Genomic DNA, 19,211 nt, shown 5'->3' on the forward strand with positions numbered 1-19,211 from the left:
AGAGCTGTTTTGAAAGAATAATGCAGAGGTTTGGAAGGAAAGCCGTGTACATTGTAATAGGAGATGGTGTTGAAGAGGAACAGGGAGCAAAAAAGGTACAGTTTGTGGATGCCATGCTGGATTCTTCCAAGTTTTGATTGCAATGACCCTTTCATTATTTAAACATTTAATGAAGCTCCCTCCACTTGAAGCAGTTTACAATTGGTCTCATTTCTTAATATGCAAAATATTCAGCAATCACCTTGTCTGAAATTCTGTGCTCTAAATCCCCCCCCACTTTGGCAGCTGGTACAATATTTCAGGTAGTTGCAGTGTCACATGTTCCAGGAATCATTCTTGCTTAATAAAGATGCTATAAAAACACAAAAAGGGAAATTCCAGCGTGTGATCTCAGATGAGCAGGCAGAGTGAATTTCTGATCTACATGTGCTGCTTTTGTAAATTCTAAATTGTTGGGGTTAATTTTGGATTACTTACTAGAATATGCCTATATCCATACGTGTGTTTATATTTATGACTCATTGAGATCATGGAGTGTAACTTCACTATAGCAAATACCTAAAGGGCTTGTACAGAGTCGCTGCCTTTCTCAATGACTTACGGATCAATGTGATTAATTTCACAAGCAAAATGAAATTAGAAAGTTGTACTGAATACAAAGAACAGAAACTGCAAAAGCAGTGTGATCAGGAATAATGAGAATTGGAACAGCCAAAGTTTTCATTTCCTAAACTTTAGAACAGAAAATTGCCTGGAGCTTCCATTTATTTGGCTTTACAGGGCCAGGAATTCAATTTGTTAATGGCAAACATTATTTGCAAGATGTCTTTGTGCATCCTGGGTCTTGTGCTCCTGATGCGACTGGAGAAATGTGATAGAGCTGCGTTTGCTCCAGGAGCATTGCACATGAGTTGAGATGCAGGAACTGGCTGAATGAGCTCCATCTTCAGGAAACTTGTTAATTTTTAACAGATACACCAACAACTGGTGTAGCTCAGGTGATGTACAAAGTGTGTGTCACAGGAGCTCAGCTATACAGGTGAACCTTGTGCTGGAGGACCTGGTATCTTATTCTGGCTGAAGATCCTGCAAAGACTTTCCAAGCAAATTTGAGCTCTTTGGTTGCACAAGCCCAGCAACAAAGGGATCCCAGCAAATAAGTGGGGGGCATGTATTTTATCCCCAGAATTTGTATCTCAGGTTATCTTCAAAGCAGCAGAAACCCTATTTTTTTTATAGTGTAATTTTCCTGGCCAGTGGAAGCAACAATATCTGCACCCACCTTGGAAAACTACCTAAAACTGCAGAGGGTTTTGTAGCTCATGAAGGGTTAAGGAGCTGTCAGGAAGAGTCCAAAATGCATGACTGGGGCTGAAGTGACAATAGCCTGCTGTTTGTGGCAGCTCAGTGCCACACTTCAAAGGCAGTGGGTCAGTGAACAGCACTGCATCAAAGGCTTCAGGGGCTCTCAGTCTGCATGGTGAGGTGGGGAGGTTCAGCAGTCTCCTCTGCTGGGATTTCAAGAGCCTCCTGCTCATGTCTCCTGGCCTAAGCAGCTCAGCCATTAGTAGAGCACATTCTTTGCTGGGTCTCCTTTGATTGATGACAATCATTAATCAAACCTTCTACACACCTGAGCTTTACACAGAGAAAACAAAAAAGGGAGGGGACAGGCAGAGAGCCTTTTGCTGTTTTGCTGACAGAACTGATAACATCTCCAGTTTTGTGGGTCATTTTTCTTCACCTGTCTGATAAGTGATAAATCTGTAACTGCTGAACAACAGGAGTGGCTGGGAGGCCAAGTTTTCTTCTGGTTTAAGAAAGAAAAACAGATAATTTAATGGAAGGGGTTTAATAGAAACTGGGGGAGGGAGAAGGAAATAACTTTTCCCCATAAAGTGAAATTGCAGAACGGTGGATTTCAGTCACTTCAGCTGTCTGGGTTTGTTTGCTGTCTCTACACACACTGATAAACAGCTCAAAGGAAACATTTGTTTACTGGTAGGCAACAGGCAATATACCAGAGAGAAACTTTAGTTGTATTTAAAGGTTGGAGGAGTGTAAATAGACACTCTGGAACCACTGGAATTTTTTGTACACAGGTAGGTACAACTGGAAAAGGAACATCTCCCTTCATCAGAATCTGCCTAGGAAGTGTATGTTCTCTGAAGCTTTGTTGAAGCTGTTTATGCACAAGCAGCGTGGTTACAGGTGAATTCCTGCAGTGATAAAAGACTCTTAGATGTGTTATGCCCGTGCTGGAAGGGACTAAGTGCTGTCAGTTTAGGCTTTCTGTACATTTATTACTACATATACACCACTGACTGTCCAGAGACTGGCATTTTGGGAGAAGGCAAAGAAAATCACAGTCCCAAACGTTACAAAATCACAGTGCAGAAAAGAACTGTGTCTTTGATTTAACTGCTTTAACAGTCTTGGAAAAGAAACAAATCCAGCACAAACCCCAGGCTCACCAGAACACACCAAGAAAAATTGTATTTAACATCTAAGAGCATGTTCTAATTATTTTGAGGTGCTCTCTGTGCAAGTAACCATGGGGATCACAGCTATTGCTAAGGAACGGTGCTGTTCAGGGATGCTTTCAGGGCACCCTGATTACAGGTAACATCCCAGGTCCCTGATGAAATTGAACTGCACTTGTTTCACAGCAGTTAAAAAGTTGATGCTTTGTCCTCTTTCAGATACAAGTCTTGTTTTTCTACAGTATATTCACAACTTCTAGGAGAATGATCAGGGTAGTATATAAAGAAGATAGAATAGGTCACAGGTAATTGACCTTCCAGATTTTGTCCAGATGCTCAGATTTCAAGTGGAGCAGGCTGGTTAAAACTTGGACATGTGTGTACATGGCTTCAGATTTATCACAGCAAATACAAATTCAAAAACAGGAAGGCAGTAGAATAATTTTAAGATAACCTCCCATAAATGGGAGGACAGTTTTTTGGGGACAGACTTTTATAACCTCATTGCACCTTCCTCTGAGGCAAGAGTGTTCTGTTAAACAAAAATTGATCTGAGCAATGATACCAGTTCCTACATTTGTAGAAAATGCAGTATGACCTACAGTTCCAGTTAATTGGGAAGGTGAATTGTTAGAAAGCATTTTGATTGTGTGGCATTTTATCCCTTTAATTACATTTTTATAAATTTTAATAACTTCCTTTTACAATAGATGGATTTAATTCACTTGTCTGTGAATCACTGATAACAGCTTTCACTACTGATGTTTGCCTAAAACTGTTTCTAGTAATACTGCAGTTTTAGAAACATTCCTATTCAATTCATGGGGGGAAAAAAAACAGGAACAAAGTTTAGTATCCAGCCCACATCCTCCATCACCTGTGAAGCAGGATACTCCTAAATTGTGGAAGATGTGTCTTCCTGTCTGCGTAGGAGAGACAGATCAACAGAGACACTTCCCACTTTGTCTCTTCCTCCCTCCCCTAAGATGAGCCTCCTTGCCTCTGGCACTGTGACAGCCAAGTACAAAACTCAGTTCCTGAGGGTACAAACGAAGTTGTTTTGATATCAGTATTCTACAAAAACAGAAAAAAAATTCCACTCTTTTGGTTTCACTCTAGCACAACATGCCCTTCTGGAGAATCTCTTGTCACGCTGACCTGGAAGCTCTTCGGCACGCCCTGGAACTTGAATACTTGTAGCAGACCCCAACATCTTAGCACTGGGAGGGCTTCACTCAGACTCTTACATCGGTTCCACCTACTCCTCAACATTTTCTTAGTAAAAAAAATCCCACAGCAACTGCAGTTTTTCTTTTTTTTGAAGGAGAACCCTTTCAGTGGAAGCCTTTAAGAACTTGCAGCCAAAGAATATTGTCTCAAGTCCTCCTTCCTTTGGACAGAGGAAAGTCCTCCTGATAGTCACTGGGATGCTGCAGTTGCTGGCTAAGGTGGAGGCATGGAGCTCTAATGGCCTTTTTGCCATCAACAAGGCAAATGCTACAAATCTGGGCCTCCCTGTCAGCGTTCTTGGTTTTGAAAGGGGAAGAGGACACAGCAAGGAGTCTGCACAATCCATCCTATCACATGGGACCTTCTGAAAATAGGAGTGAAACTGTTGATTCTTTGTTTTGTTCTGGTTTTTGATTTTTTTTTTTTTTTTGTATTTTTTTAATTTATGAACTAATCTCATTACTCTGGTATTAAGCTCTGTACCTGTGTTTTTCATCTGGCTTTTTGGGGGTGGGGAGGGTGGGGAAAGTCTTACTGTTCTAAATTAATAGTTCATTTCTCCAGAACAAACTCTGGGGACAATCATATTGTGTACATGAGTAGTAAGGACACATGGTACTGCTGGTAAGAACTGTAGCTGTGTTTTTGAACCTTACCAAGATGGTACATGGACTGTGCATGTGTCTACACGGTGCCTTATGCTGCCATCTTGGGGCTGAGGATTGGGAAAAAGTACCTTGTGATGAGTGAAAGGCATTAAATAAAAACATGTTTACATTTTGGGGGACTGGATTACCTGCCTTCTCTCCCGCCACTCTTGAATCTAGAGGTAGGATGTGCAGTGTGTGCTCCCCATTTCAAGGCTGGCCTGGTAATCTTGCTGTCAGAACATTTAAATTCTCTGGGCCTGGAGGAATCTCTTACTTTGAAAATGGCTGATTGTTCCTTGCTGTGGCACCAGGTAAGGTCAGAAGGATCAAAGCCCCTCTGGAAGGAGGTGTTAGAGATGCAGCAAGTGCTACAGCCCTCACCGCTCAAAGGGTTACACAAGTGCTCCACAAACCTGAAGGATATTCCTAACCTTTAAAAACATTTAGAGAAAACAGTGCTAGATCTGAGAGGGGATTTTCTGCAGAGCTAAAGCAGAAAATCTGATCCTAAATTAATCCAAGGCAGCAGCCCCACAGCAGCTGTGACACATCAGCATGACCAAACCCAGCCTTCCAGCAGATGCTACGGGGGCATTTGCAAAGAGCTGCTCTCTGTGCTTAGCACAACTCCATCCAAAATGTCACTTTTCTAGCAGAGGCAGTGCTGTTCTCAGGGCTTGCTGAGCAGAATTTTTTCCTCAAGGTTTCCCAGCTGTAAGAATGATTTCCTTCACTTGTGGTATAATTTCCTATTTGTGACAAAGTCAGTGGAGAATTGATTAATGCTTGCAAGATAAGCTCTCTGGTAAATAAACTTTTGAAAGAGGAATAAATGCCAGGGATTGTAGATTCCTAGAGAAGCACAACTTCAGCTTTTAATACCCCTTCAATCAGCTAATTGATCTGCCATGAAATTCCAAATTTAACACCTGACTTAATTGAGTCAATTGTCTGAGCACTGATTGGTTTTTTTTCCTTAAAGTTTCTTGGAAGATTTTGCTTTCTGAATATATTTAAAGGTTTGAAAGCTCTTGGTTTTGTTGCTGACATTCTGCTTTAGCAGAGCTTTGGGCAGGACACACCAGGGTCAGGAACACGTCTCTCACTCAGGTGTCAGCACTTCCTTCCAGGCACCATGGCTCTCAGTGCAGCAAGAGGATTCAGAATTACTGTTTACTGTTCAAGATTTACTGTTCCAGGGAATTTATCATGGATAGAAGAGGGGATCTACAGCAATTTTGTACCTAGGAACATTAAAAAGGTCTGGGAACATGCACAGACACATGTACAGGTCTTGGCTCAGCTCCTTCACCTGTGGTTTTATGCATTTCTACATTTTCTACATACTTTTCTAGGATTTGGTCACTTGTTATTTTGGAGGAGGAAAGAAAACAACTCTTCTGTAGGAAAAAACCTCCACAGGCTGGAAAAGGTGTCAGAAAGCAGTGTACATCTTGTACATCTCTTTCTTTTTCCTCTAACACAAGGCCTCATTTCAGCATCCAGATTCCATGGGGAAGGCCAAAACAACATTTCAAGCTTTCCAGTTTTGTGCTTTTCTGTAAACAGTAGCACTGGGAACATGAACTGTGGTTGCTTTACAAATGCACATAACAAGGTAAATGCAGGAGCATGAACTTCAGACAATATTCACAGATTTTACTATGAGACATTTCACAAGCTTCCTGTTTCTTCTAACTTATAATTAAGACACACACACAGAAGTCTTGCCCAATTCATGCCCTCTTGAGAGGCTACAACTGCACTCACCATGAGAGGCCCCATTTCTAACCCACAAATACACCTAACATGGTGTTAGGCTGATGTGTATCAGTCCAACCCCAATCCAACCAATGAATAAATGTTACACATCAAACTGGACACACTTGGATCCAAAGGTCCCACACTTCTGAGACAGAAGATGCCAATGTAAGTGAAATTACCTGTGATCTGGAGATTGTGCAGAAATGAACATTCCTCCAGATTGAACCAAAACTGGAAATCCAGGAACACAGAACATTTTTCTAAAACAGTTTAATAAAAAAATGGTGACGTTTCTTGAAAAATTGGAGAAACCCAAAGCATATCGTGTGTGTCACCTGTCTTAGTCACAAAGAAACACAATTGTCAAAAAAGATATTTAAGTTTAATACAAATTTTATACAAAGAAAATGTGAAAAAATACTTCCATATGCTAAAAGCAATTATGCTTCACAAATAAGGCCAGCTAGGCTAGTTTTGACACAACTGCAATTAATGAATATTCTGTTCTCACTTTTTTTTTCTTCTAATACTTTTTTCCCTCTAATCAGGGTACTAGCTGGAGACTGTACAAACCGCATTCTTATATAAACAATGAGAGAAATCAACATGACTAAAATGTACAACAGAATGTACTGGAATGATATCATACAATTAATTTTCTCATATACATACATCACCTTTGCTTTGTTCAATGCTTTCGTTTTACACAACATACAAAATGGGACTACAGTCTCAGTGTAACAGACAGCATCTCCAGGGGGTACTTCCTCTCATACTGTACTGCTTCATGCTTACATAAAAACATAAATTCCATCATATAAATAATACATGCTCTGGCCCAGCATCAAGAGTCCTTTGCCCATGTTTCCCAATCCATGTTTTTCTCCACACCTAGTTCTTTTTCAAAGTCCTCTGGGAGGATTTTAAAAAAATAAGAAAACTGTAAAGCATAGGAACAAACTTTACTGTCCTTAATCTTTGATATCAGTATCAGAAATCCTGCTACAACCAACTGCTGTTACACTTTCCAAATTCTCTGATCTTAGACTGAATGAAATTTTAAATTAATTTTAACCTGTAAGCAACATGAATATTGTTGTCAGCCTGGTCATTGTGAAAAACAGTGTAAATTTTTATGGATTTCAGGTCCACATAATTTGCCTAATAGAGTTAACTGAAAAAAGATATCCTTCATCACTTGGTTGTTCAGAGAAATTCCACAAGAGATTCAAAGTGCAGAAATTTTTTTCACTCCAAACGGAAAAAGTTGTTCAGATTCTCAGATTATTTGATGCAGTTTCCCAAGACCATTTTTCAGCATTAGGTTGTGATAAGGCTGTTTTAAACCTTCCTTTTCCAACTTCAAACACTCTTTATAAGTTAAAGTCAATACAAATATAAAAAAGGAGATGGTACTCTAATGACATCCACAAATTGTACATTATTTACAAAAGAAGCATAGATTTAATATGGATCTTACCTGTCCTCAGCTTTTCTAAGCCAGCACTAATGCTTTACATTAATGTAGTGTAATTAATGCTTTGTACACATACACAAAGCTAAAGTCTGAACCTCTGAGGTTAATCCAAAGAACTGTGTTTATTTGTCACATTTCTATTAGATTTATTTATTCCAACAACTGTATGAACTTCTTGTTAGCAGTTAGACTCTTCGTACTTGGACTGGCATTGTGGTCTGAACATACTGAACTCCAGTTCTCATTGCCACTGTCCCAGCAGAAGGACTTACCACTACAGGAATGGTCTGTGGATTAAAACCAAGAGAAACAGATTGTTATGTTAAAGGTCACATAAACATGACCACAGAAACAGAGATTTATTTTCCAGGGGAAATCCAGAACAAGTTCCAATTTTGTGCAAGAACTAATACCTTTATTACCGCAGTATTACCTCATTCCGGGGGAGAGAGTAGTGCATTACTTCCCTATAGCCAAGAGTTTCTGTGTTCTCATCACTGCTATAGAATTACAGGGACAGGAGGTGCTATAGGGGTGCACACATTGTCTGTGCTTGGAGGGTGAGGGTTTCAGAGTTACATCCAGTTATGTATTTTCTGCAAACTAACACATGGGAAGAAGAAAAAGGGCTAAGAAAATCCTTTGTCATTTGAAAAAGTTCTGACAAATCAAACTGGAGTACAAAAATACCCTTGTTTATAAGTATATTCTTGTTACACATTACTTAAATCTTTTTCCCCAAAAGGAACTTTCCCCCATGCATTCAGTCTATACAGAAGAGAACAAAGAACATCCATTTGAACAAAAGAAAGTACTTAATTTAACTTCTGCACAAATTAATAGCAAAAACATCAGCATTACTGGGAATTGTCTTACACACCCTGTAAAAATATTAATATAGAATAAACTTTTCACTTCCATCATACAGATCATGATTTATACATCTCAACAAATGGAGTTTCAGGACATCTCTATAGGTGGTAATTGATTCTACAGATGCAGAGACAAAGGCACAAGAATGTTAAACAATCTGGTCAAGGTCACATCACTCTGGAGATCTGTAAGAGGATTTATTGAACCTAAAGTCTGTATTTTAACCTTCCTCCAAAAACGTGAGAAAGTCTAGAAATGTCTCTACCATACAAACTGCAAAGTGTGTTCCGATACAATTCCAGTGATGCACAAGTGGTGATCAAACGCATCTATTTCAGTTCACAACATCTTGTGGAAGAAACAGGGAGTGAGATTTTGAGGAACCTGAAAGGGATGCCCAGATCATCCCCCAATGGTAGTGTGACATTCCAGAGAGAACATGGAAGAACAAATACAAGTTCACTGAAGCCCAATGTTTTCCCACACTGATTCAAGAAACCACATGAGTGTCTTAATGATATTCCAGAAAGACTGTGAGTATCCCTGCTGAGATGGATTACAGCTCCTTTGTGACTGAGTCTGTGCCTTCCAGAAGCCTACTCATTCCATTCCCCAGAATGCAAAGATGATGGGTTCATATTTTTACATTATTTTAACTGCAGAAAGAATAAAAAACAAACATGGGACCAATTTGCTAAATAAATTCCAGATTACTGCCATTTTGTAATGATTTCAGATGTGTCTACAAGGTTCAATGGAAACGGTACCCAGAAAGTACAATGGAAGTTGTTCAGAGGAAGAAATTCCTAGTTGGACACAAAGTGCAAACTGAATTCTAAAGAAGCCATTATGTAAGTCACTGTCAGTACCAGAGATGGGGAAATTAAGGTTGCCGCAGTTGCTTTTAAATATACGCACTTACACACATGGAAATAATTAAGTTTCAGTTCTTAGCGCGAACGGAATATGGAATGTGCGAGACTCCTTAAATGTGTTAAGATCATTCCCTGAGAGGTAAATTTTCCACCTCTGCCAGTTTTACACATATGTACATTTTGCATACATATTAAACATGCACTAAGGTTTAAAATTATTTAAATTGCACGTGCAGTCATTAGAATACAGAGGTGTCTGTAGCTGTGCAAGACTAATGCAAATGTGTACAAAGTTATAAACATGCACAAATAAAGTTGGAAACCTTTCACACCTTCCAGTTCTGCTCTACATAACTCAATACACTTTGTGTTACAGAAAACTGATGAGGGTAACTGCCATTTTTCTGAATATTACACAAAACCACCGTAGGATCTTACAACCTCGCAGCTATTCACAAAAGAAGCCTGATGTCTTAGATGTCTGCTATTGGATTTTAAAACACATACAAAACCTTACTGTTAATGGTAGTTCAGTCCAAGCAACTCAGGGCCAATGCTGCAATGGTGCACAGTGGTCTCAGCTGAGACCAAGTGGAACTGAAATGCTGTGAGGAATGTGGGAAGTCTCAATCCCCAGTAAGAGCTGTGTTTGTGTGGAATCTGATGGCTGTGAAGCACTGTTTGTGCATGAGCACATATCCACCAACACACACAGGTGTGTCCTGCAGCCGGGGGTGTGGGGTGGGTTAGGTACACTGTTAAGTCAGATGAAATACTACACACTGTTATAAATTAAGTCAGAAATGAAGTCACCCACACATGGGTTTGCCTGCTGACCCCACCACAGAGGCAGAGCATGTGCCATGACCAGGGCAGCATCAGCTCAGGAGCTGACTCTGACATGAGCACTGCAGAGCACAACCAGCTGAAATAACGGGCTAATATGGTCTATAAAATACAAAAATCCAACTCACTTTTGTCCCATCTACTGTGACTGACACTAGGGAATTCGGTTGTCCTTGGTTAAGCCTTTGATGGAAAAAACCCAGGTCTGATTCCAATGCGATTTCTTGTTTCATAATGCTAATGTGCAAGACTGCATGGGAGAGACACTGCTGACAAATGCATATCCTTTTTTACAGGTACTGAGATGTCACAGGAATATCAAGCATAGCTCAGAAATAATTAAATCTCTAAATCTCTTTAGGATACATAGACAAAACGATATTTAAAAGATATTTTAAATGAATTCTATATATTTACATTGATGTTGTGGTCAAGTATATACATGAAACGGACCAATAATGTGAAATGGCCTCTGCCTGTCCTCAGTGCCTTTGCACTTAAAGATTTCTGAATCCTTGCAATCGTGAATGGAGTGAAAGGGTGGAATGTTGCACAGCAAAATAAAGCATTTTGCATTGCAAGTTGAGACTATACCAGTGAATTCATCTCTTGATACAACACCAGACGGAGACAACCCCCCAGAGATACTGAGCAATTTTAATGCCAGGAACAGCATTGCTGCAGACTTTAAATTATGATGTTGTACTTACAATTGTGGGTTGAGTAGTTGGAATATAGGTGGTGGTCTGCAGTACCTGGACCAGTTTTAAAGGCTGGTTGCTTGTCACACCTGCTGCTATCTGCAGAGACAGCACTGGCAACCTCTAGAAGCCTCAGCTTTTACATAAATTCCACCTAGTTGTTATATTATTATTATTATATGAAATTTATGTTGGATGTTTCCTTTGTGTTAAAAATTTGCATCTTAATGAATTCACAGGTTACTTCCTTGTTAATGAAACAAAATTCAGATTATGAACATCATCAATGTATACAGCATGATGTTTCAGGTAGAACATCTATATAAAAGCAATTCCATATCTGTTTAACTGGAATATTCCCTGGCAGGTTTTAGGTCTCATATTCCCTACTTACCCAGAAATACAAAGCTTGTGCTGCCATAACAGTGCATACAAACATTAACCGAATGAGCCAGTTTAACCAACTTCATCAAAACACTTAAGTGAAACAGCACATTCTTTTCCCCCTCTTCAAATCTGTTCCCCAAGTTACTCCCTTAGATGACATTTCAAGCCGAGAGATCTAACACCAGACAGTAGCAAAAGTGTCAAGAAATGAACACAGCTCTCTAGATTACTATGCTTCCCAATTCTACAGGACTATCTCAATGAGACATCATGCTGGAATCACAATACTACAAAATTAGTTTGCTTTTAATATTTTAAAATACAACAAGGCTCCTACTGATGTGGAGGATCATGTGTAAAGGTTTGAAGGATCAGCCCCACCCCCCTCCCCACTAAAATTTTTCTTTTAATAAATCTTGCAAGGGCAGAAAAAAAATGATGCCGAAATTGCTAATAGTCAAGCCCTACCTAGAAAGCAGAATCTTCTCTATAAACATTTTCTATATATGCAATGTTAAGTCCCTTTTTTTAGAGCATTTGCTCATCCTTGCCCACTGAAAATTATCAGAGTAGATGCTATGGAAGATTTCAAAACTGCTCCGTTAACCGTAGATCCAGGTGAAGTGTTGTATAAGTGTTATGGAACATTGTGGTACCCTAATGGCAGTCTGTGGTGAGAAAGTAAGTTGGTTTGAATGCAGGTCTTGAGCTTGGCCTCTGAACCCCCAGGCAAGAAGGGCTTGGAAGTGCTGCAGTCAGTATTGCTTATCAGAAGGCAACTTGTATCGAAAGATCCAGACCAGAAGCTACACTGATGGGTCCTGGAGAGAGAGAGAGAAAGAGGTCCAGTCCCCCTTGGCTGGAAGGATGAATAAAGCCAACACAAGGTTTTACTGGGAATAAGTGAAGGGGAAAGGGTGTTCCCAGAGGACAGAGGAGGTTTTTTTTACAAGATGAAGAACAAAAACCACAAATCTCTATCACTCCCCAAAACACACTCTTTGAAATAATGCAAATGGTTACCAATTCCTGGCTTCTCCAGGGAAGCCTTTAGGGGAAGGTTTCAGAGAAATCTTACACGTTATTTTTGTTTGAAGTGATGATACTCACTGTAACACACTCTTTGCTTTTATCAGCTGAACCTTCCTTTTCCTTAGGGGTGCTGGCTGTTTCTGTGGGTGTAGACTGCACACTTGAACTGGGCTGGGATGATTTATTTAGTGTTTCTGTGCTAATTTCAGTATCTGTTTCTTGCTGTGTCGCAGTAGCTAAAATAAAGGAAAAAAGGATGAGGCTACTACTCATGGGAGCCAGTCCACAGTCCCTCCTCAGGGTCCCACCTGCACATGAAGAACTGAGACACTGTGGATCCATCCACCCACCCAAACCCCCTCAGCTGTGAAACAGGCACCATTACCTGACTGTGTGCAAGATTTCATATGCTCAGGCCAGTGAGCTTGTTGGCAGGGGTAGTCACAGTAGCTGGTATTCCAACAGCAATAAAAGATGGCCTCTTTCTTGCAGTTGGCACACCATTGCTTCTTCTTGGTTTCATCCACTGCTTGTTGCTTTTCCAGTTCCAGCTGCTTCTTCACTTCAGCAATCAAACGATCTCGTTCCTGTTCCAGGCTCTGACGCATTTCAGCCATTGTCAGTTCTACTCAAAATCCAGAGAAAGATGGGTTTGCATTTCTACCCAACAGCAAGGAGCAAAACACTAATATGAGTTTAAAGACAACATGACATTAAAACTAGCAGTCAAGGTATTCCCCAAGTTTGGGCATCTGTTTCATACCTACTCAACAAATGCAAGTCTTCCATCTTCTTTTCTTATTCTGGCACCATGATTTTTAACCATTACCTCCCATTTGTTTAGCACTGCAGTTCTGGATGTCCCACAAAGGACCAGAATACAGCACAAGCACAAAAAGGACATATGCAGCTGCTGCTAACATGCTTTTTCTTTACAAGCCCAAACTTTTGTTCTGCTTCAATAATCAGAAAATACAGAGAATTCCATTTCTTCTCTCATCTAATTTGTTCATCGTATCTTGGTGTCTTTACAAAGAAAAATGTGGAAGTTCCAAGGGAGACAATGTGCAGCATCATGTGATGAGAGTAACACATACTACAAGCATTTCCATTTTCCACGTAGGACAGTACCTGACACACTGTTTGGGACTGTCATTTTCATACCTAGATTATGTTTCATTTCTGAAAGTTCCTGTTGATGCAACCACTGAAGTTTTTCTATCTCAATCCTCAAACGTCGAATCTAAATATTAAAAATGTAATAGTTAGTAATAATAAACAGGGTGTGGTGTATAATACATAATTATTATATAAAAAACCACGCCCAAAGTAATGAGCCATCATTTACATCAAGGCTCTTTCACATTAACATGAGGACAAGACAATAGTAAACCCCAAAGCAAAGTGTGATGTATTCTAAATACTTGTTTGCTAGATTTGCTCACCATAAAGAGCACAGGATTCTTTGAAGACAAAAAAATTTTATTAAACTTAACTCTTGATTCCTCTAAAACTGTCAAGTCTCAAATTTCTGACTGGAATCAAGAACCTATTCCTCAGTGCTGTTTGCATTTATTAGTATGACATTGAGGCTTGGAAAAGCAAGGTTTTCTATTCACTGTGGATCACGAATACAAATATCTTTGCTCAAAACTTTGACTTCCTTATTTTGGTTAAAACAGGTAAATAAATCATCACACTTTGAGCTTTATTTGTTCCCATTCATACTTAGTTTGCACTGCTTAATCTGCTTTTTCCAATGTTAAAAAAAAAAACCCTTAGAAGATATTAAGTGCTACCCTTAGGGAAAATTAAAAGCAATGTATAGCATTTCATTAAAAATGTTAAAAGTTCAAAGTATTTTAAAGAAGTATTAAAACTATGGTCATATGGTCATGTAACTGGAATAAGCTACTGCACTACACAGCTTACAAAAATTTTATTTTCAAAAAAACTGACTTAATTTCTAATTTTAAACAAGGTGACAAATGCTTGACAGAAGATTTAAGGACCTGGGTTTGATGGCTTAATGCTTATCTTACAGAGCCCACAGATATTAGTATCTCTTGACAATCTCCATATATAGTACTTCGTAGATACAGTTATGTGGCACATTTTTATACATAAAAATACTAATTTGCATTTTTCAAACTTAAAATACAAGTTGGTTTTATTTTTAATCTTGCACTAACCTCAGCTATTGTACTTCCAGTAGTATTTTTTGAAAGATCATTATATATTTCAGTCATTGTTCCTTTGATGGCATCCATCATCTGAAAGACAAAAAGAAAAAAAAAATTCTTTTATATATATTTTTAGTAGATTCCCACTTTCATTTTCTTTCAAGCCCTCTACTGGGAACCTATATTGCTACCCTTCTTTCTCTGTCTAAATACATGTAATTTACCTGGTTCTACTTATTTAGAAGGTAGAGCATAACAGTTTTGATCAGGACTCTGATTTTTAAGTGTCCTGAACTGGTGAACTGGTTGACCTTCTACTTTTCTAAGAAATTGCTACTGATATAATTTATCAACAAAAAATATATAAGCACGAATCTGGGGAAGAAACTCAATGCAAAAGTATATAGTATTCATTGATTTTTTAATCTAAAGATCTAAGGGAGTATGGAAAGCTCATGTCCCTTCCCTCACTGTCACTGTGATGAGACCAGTACCACACCCCTTCTCTTGAACAACTTAGCAACTGTTTTAATGCATGAACACACATTTATGACAAGTTACCACCTGATGAAACTATAGGGTGTTTTCAAAGAAAAGTACAACTTCATTAAAACCTTCCTCCAGAACTTACTTTGCTGGTGTATTTAGCAATATCTGCAGCCACATCAGCTGAAGCTGTTGCAATTGGCAAGTCTGTGTTAAGTGAGGAAGAAAGTGTGCTTGCAGAACCAGAGCTGGTAACCATAGAAATAGGCTGAGTACTTGTGACCAAGGTTATAGTGGATGTGGAAGTGCTCTGGGTGATCTCTTTTTGCTGCACAGCTAAGAAAAGAGAACATTGAGTGGATCAATCACACAAGGAATTATGAAAACAGTAGGCAAACTTCTACCTTCAATATCTAACTTAACTGTCTGCACATAACCATTTCAGACTTGCTTTATTTATACAATGGTGCCATCATATGATTAATTACACAGTGCCCAGCCACTGAACTTGTACATAACTGTAAGGCTTAAAGGTAAGGAAGCAAATACAACTTTGAACCTTATCATCTTAGACTGGCCAGTGCAGAAGTCTCCCTCAGTTCTAATGACTTATCTGCTGAAGTATTTTAAAAAATTTATAGTTTTAAGAACAAAACTTTTCAAGCTCTTTTTACTGATTCATATTATAAAAGATGTCGTCATTGCCAATATCCTCAGTAGTGGAATTACTACTTAGTAATTGGAACAGTAGTGGAATAAACAAGTTATTCATCTTCATGTGTTATATTTTTGTTTATGCCCATTCAGCATATGAGGAATCTATAGATTGTATAGTTTTCACTTGATAGATTTCTAGACTATAATATTTAAGATGGAACATTGCTATGATGTGCTTAATAGTAAACAGTATTGAAAAAACAAACTCATGGGCTGAACACGAAATTTAGCCCATACTATTAAGGTGTATATTAAAAGTATGATTCTGTTAAAGGTTTCACATCTAACTTCTCCAATTTTCACATTTGTTTTTCCTCACTGAATATTACTGTATCAATTTGTGCAGTCTACAAGCAGAAAGACACCACTTCCTCCACACTCAAATGACAGAAACAAAAGCAGTTTGGGACCAGAGAAATGAGCCTCTGTAAATGTCTGTATGTGAACCTAAAACCTCTCTCCTCTAAAATCACCTGCGTGCCAGTGGTGTCAGCAGAGTGGAGAATGTGTCCTCATTAGGCACAGCAGTAAACATTTCCATTTATTAAGCTGAAATTACAAATGAAGCTGATCTACATAAAGTTGCTGTTAAGTGAATCAACAGCAGCACAGGCTTGTATTACCCTGTGCCTGCTATTGGTGAAAGCTCCAGCAAAGGGATGGCGAGAAAACAGTTGTGAAAACATCCTGAAATGCCAGAGGTGTTTGCTCAGTAAACTAGCATCAAAGTCTTGTTAAACAACCGGGATTTCAAAGACAAATCCTGGAGCCTGGGTAATTTCATTGTTGTCAAATTATACTCTGAAAAACCCTTCAGACCAATTGCCTGTCAGACAAAACTGGAAGCAATCTGTAGATGCTGAGGTGACACTGGTAAACATGAAGTGGAATAGTTAATGGTTTTAGCATATAATCCAGAAAATGGTTCAGTTCACCCTTCCAAGTCTGTTTTGGCTAAGAAAAGCAATATACAGACACACCAAATTTTTTTGTCATTAAAATAAGGAGACATGACTCTAAATACACACCAGAAAGAACAGGTATGGTGAGTAACTTGTATTCTAAAGGCACTTATCAGAGTAGAACCACACTTAGAGATTTTGTTTACACACAAGAACTCTTGGCTGGGCACCCCTGGAGCACTGAGATCACTACTGGGGAATTTGAGCACCACGGGCACATTGGGTTAGAGAAGTGTGTACCTTTAACTGCTTGTCTTGTCTGGTATCTTGTCCCTTGAGAGGACTGAGGCTGCTGTGACTGAGACTGCTGGCTCTGCTGCTGCTGCTGTCTCTGTACCTTCTGCATGTGCCATTTCTGAGAAGATGTCTGGAATTTATTTGAAGAATTCCACACCACCCGCTGCACAGCAGGGGCGGTTTCCTTGGGCAGCAGAGGCCTCTGCTTTTTCACAGGGCTTCCTGTGGCAGCAGAGGGAGCACTGACAGTAGAAGCAGCACTGGTGGTTGCTGTCACAGCTGCTGGGGGGGTCTGGGATGCAGAGCGGGTGAGTACTGGAGTTTCTGGTAGAGGCTGAGTGCTTGCACTGGAGGAAGGTGGAGTTTTACCTACAACTAAACAAACATAAAATATTATGCCAGCTTTTCACCAACACATCTGATTCATTATTTTCCATCTAGTTTTTGGAACAGCCATATATACCTTCCAGTCTGCTTTGAATTATTTTCCTCAAAAGTAATCAATATTCTACAAGTAAAGTCATTTCAGTCTAGTTGAAGTTGGTGGCAATTCAGATGCATCAGTAACTAAGCAAAACAAAAAGCACAAAACCAAGAAAAACCAGCTTGACCTCATGCAGAAGATACGTGAGAGGTTCGCACTTATTAAGATGTTGCTGCCTTACCACTTCCACCCATCATCCCAATTGCTTTCAGGAGAAAAAAAAACATTCTAAAGGATTAATGTCTGAGCAGTAACTGAAGGAACAGCACACTAAGAACTTTCTAAACAACAGCGACCTGACATTGACAACCAAATGCAGATGACACCAAGTTGGGCAGGAGTGCTGATCTGCTAGAGGGCAGGAAGGCTTTGCAAAGATCTTGACAGATTGAATCAATGGGCTGGGACAACTTAATCAGGTTCAATAAGGCCAAGTGCTGGGTCCTGCCCTTGGGTCACAATCACCCCCTGCAGCACTGCAGGGGCAGAGGGGCTTGAAAGCTGCTCAGCAGAAATGGACATGGGGGTGCTGGAGATAAGCCAGCATGTGCCCAGGTGGCCAAGAAAGCCACGGCATCCTGGCTGGTATCAGCAGTAGAGTGGCCAGCAGGATCAGGAAAGTGATTGTCCTGCAATAGTTGGCACTGGTGAGGCCACACTTCAAGTACTGTGTTCAGTTTTGAATTCACCCAGAATATGTATTATTTCTTTGCCTCTCTATCAAAGTAAAATTTTAGGATTACTTATTATTTTGACCATCACTCATTTAGACCACATGAATCAGTGGTTCTGAAATTCATAAAGCTTAAATTAATTAATTTTTAAACAAGAATACCCAAAATTACAATTCTCTTTTTATTTTATAAGCCTATTTCTTGATGACCTCATAGTAACATTTATGCATTAAGTTCTAAGATTCAAAATTCAGGAGCATTAAGTGGTCTTCTAAAGTATGCTTAGTTAGTGGATTGAAAACACTATTTTAAATAAAATGATTGAGCCAATATGCTATAAAATATCAACAAGAAGATAAAAAGTTCTATGAAGAGTAAAATATTTTTCAATCTAACCATTTAAATCTGGTTTTCTATTTTCTGTTGTCAAAAGACTAACATGCAAAACAAGCTTAGCAAAAGCATATTACTCATTGAGATTGCTTTCCTCTTTTAGCAACACAAGAACAAAGTACAGTATCTCAGACAACAAGTGATTTAGTTGTTCTTTTGATTATGACTGAGAGTATTTACATTGATTTGAATGGGTTCTTATGCAATTTCTATGTTTGGTAAGTTCTAATTTCTTCTATACCAGAAATGTTGGGAGGTCAATGGAAATTTAAAGATTCAACTGAAAGTGGTAAAAATTGCAAAATAAACTCTACATTTGTCACACAGCAAAAATTAGGGATATTCATAGTTCTACACTGCTGGAAGGAAACAGCAAAACAAATTTTGTTTAAACCAGAAACTACAATGGGCACCAAAAACTTTTTTCATAATCACAAAGTATGAACAATCACTCCTAAAAATTGTTTTAATATCGATATTTTTATCTTAATGCAAAAATAAAGGTAGCAATTCTACGTTTGGTAACAGTCCTACAGAAGAGAAGAAAAAAAAAAAAAGGAAATCATTTCATCCTACCATCTTGTTTAGGAGAAGGTTCTTTAGATTCTTTCTTGTTTTTCCTTCCTTCACGAGCACAATGATCATCTCCTAGATCGATGACAAGTTCGCTCTCAGAATCAGAGTCCAGTCCTAGATGCACAGTTGGAGAGTCTGTTTCATCTTTACCTTTCAGCTTTTCTTTTGCAGGATGCTGCAA

The 19,211-nt window shown here is 39.0% G+C and overlaps 2 protein-coding genes across 5 annotated transcripts in view; one reads left to right on the forward strand and one right to left on the reverse strand.

Annotated features, from left to right (window-relative positions):
- EYA2 (EYA transcriptional coactivator and phosphatase 2) overlaps window positions 1–4,500 on the forward strand; it is an 85,998-nt gene extending 81,498 nt beyond the window's left edge. For 3 of the 4 annotated variants that reach the window (XM_017733104.1, XM_017733116.1, XM_017733111.1), the window contains one exon: window positions 3,603–4,500. In XM_017733104.1, the coding sequence (XP_017588593.1) occupies window positions 3,603–3,640 (38 nt within the window). In that variant the 3' untranslated portion in view covers window positions 3,641–4,500. Of the gene's footprint in view, window positions 96–3,602 lie in introns of all 4 variants that reach the window. The other variant, XR_001861641.1, reaches the window with a different exon arrangement.
- Window positions 4,501–6,388: 1,888 nt separating this feature from the next.
- The window catches only part of ZMYND8 (zinc finger MYND-type containing 8), a 49,821-nt gene continuing 36,998 nt past the window's right edge, over window positions 6,389–19,211 (reverse strand). Inside the window, 8 exon segments of the mRNA XM_017733098.1 lie at window positions 6,389–7,891; window positions 12,397–12,554; window positions 12,704–12,943; window positions 13,483–13,561; window positions 14,511–14,591; window positions 15,133–15,323; window positions 16,907–17,278; window positions 19,031–19,211. The exon segment at window positions 19,031–19,211 is cut by the window's right edge and continues 29 nt beyond it. Coding sequence (XP_017588587.1) covers window positions 7,790–7,891; window positions 12,397–12,554; window positions 12,704–12,943; window positions 13,483–13,561; window positions 14,511–14,591; window positions 15,133–15,323; window positions 16,907–17,278; window positions 19,031–19,211 — 1,404 coding nt within the window. The 3' untranslated portion in view covers window positions 6,389–7,789.

This window comes from Corvus brachyrhynchos, unplaced genomic scaffold (genome assembly GCF_000691975.1).
Source record: "Corvus brachyrhynchos isolate BGI_N302 unplaced genomic scaffold, ASM69197v1 scaffold10, whole genome shotgun sequence".
NCBI classification, from domain to species: domain Eukaryota; kingdom Metazoa; phylum Chordata; class Aves; order Passeriformes; family Corvidae; genus Corvus; species Corvus brachyrhynchos.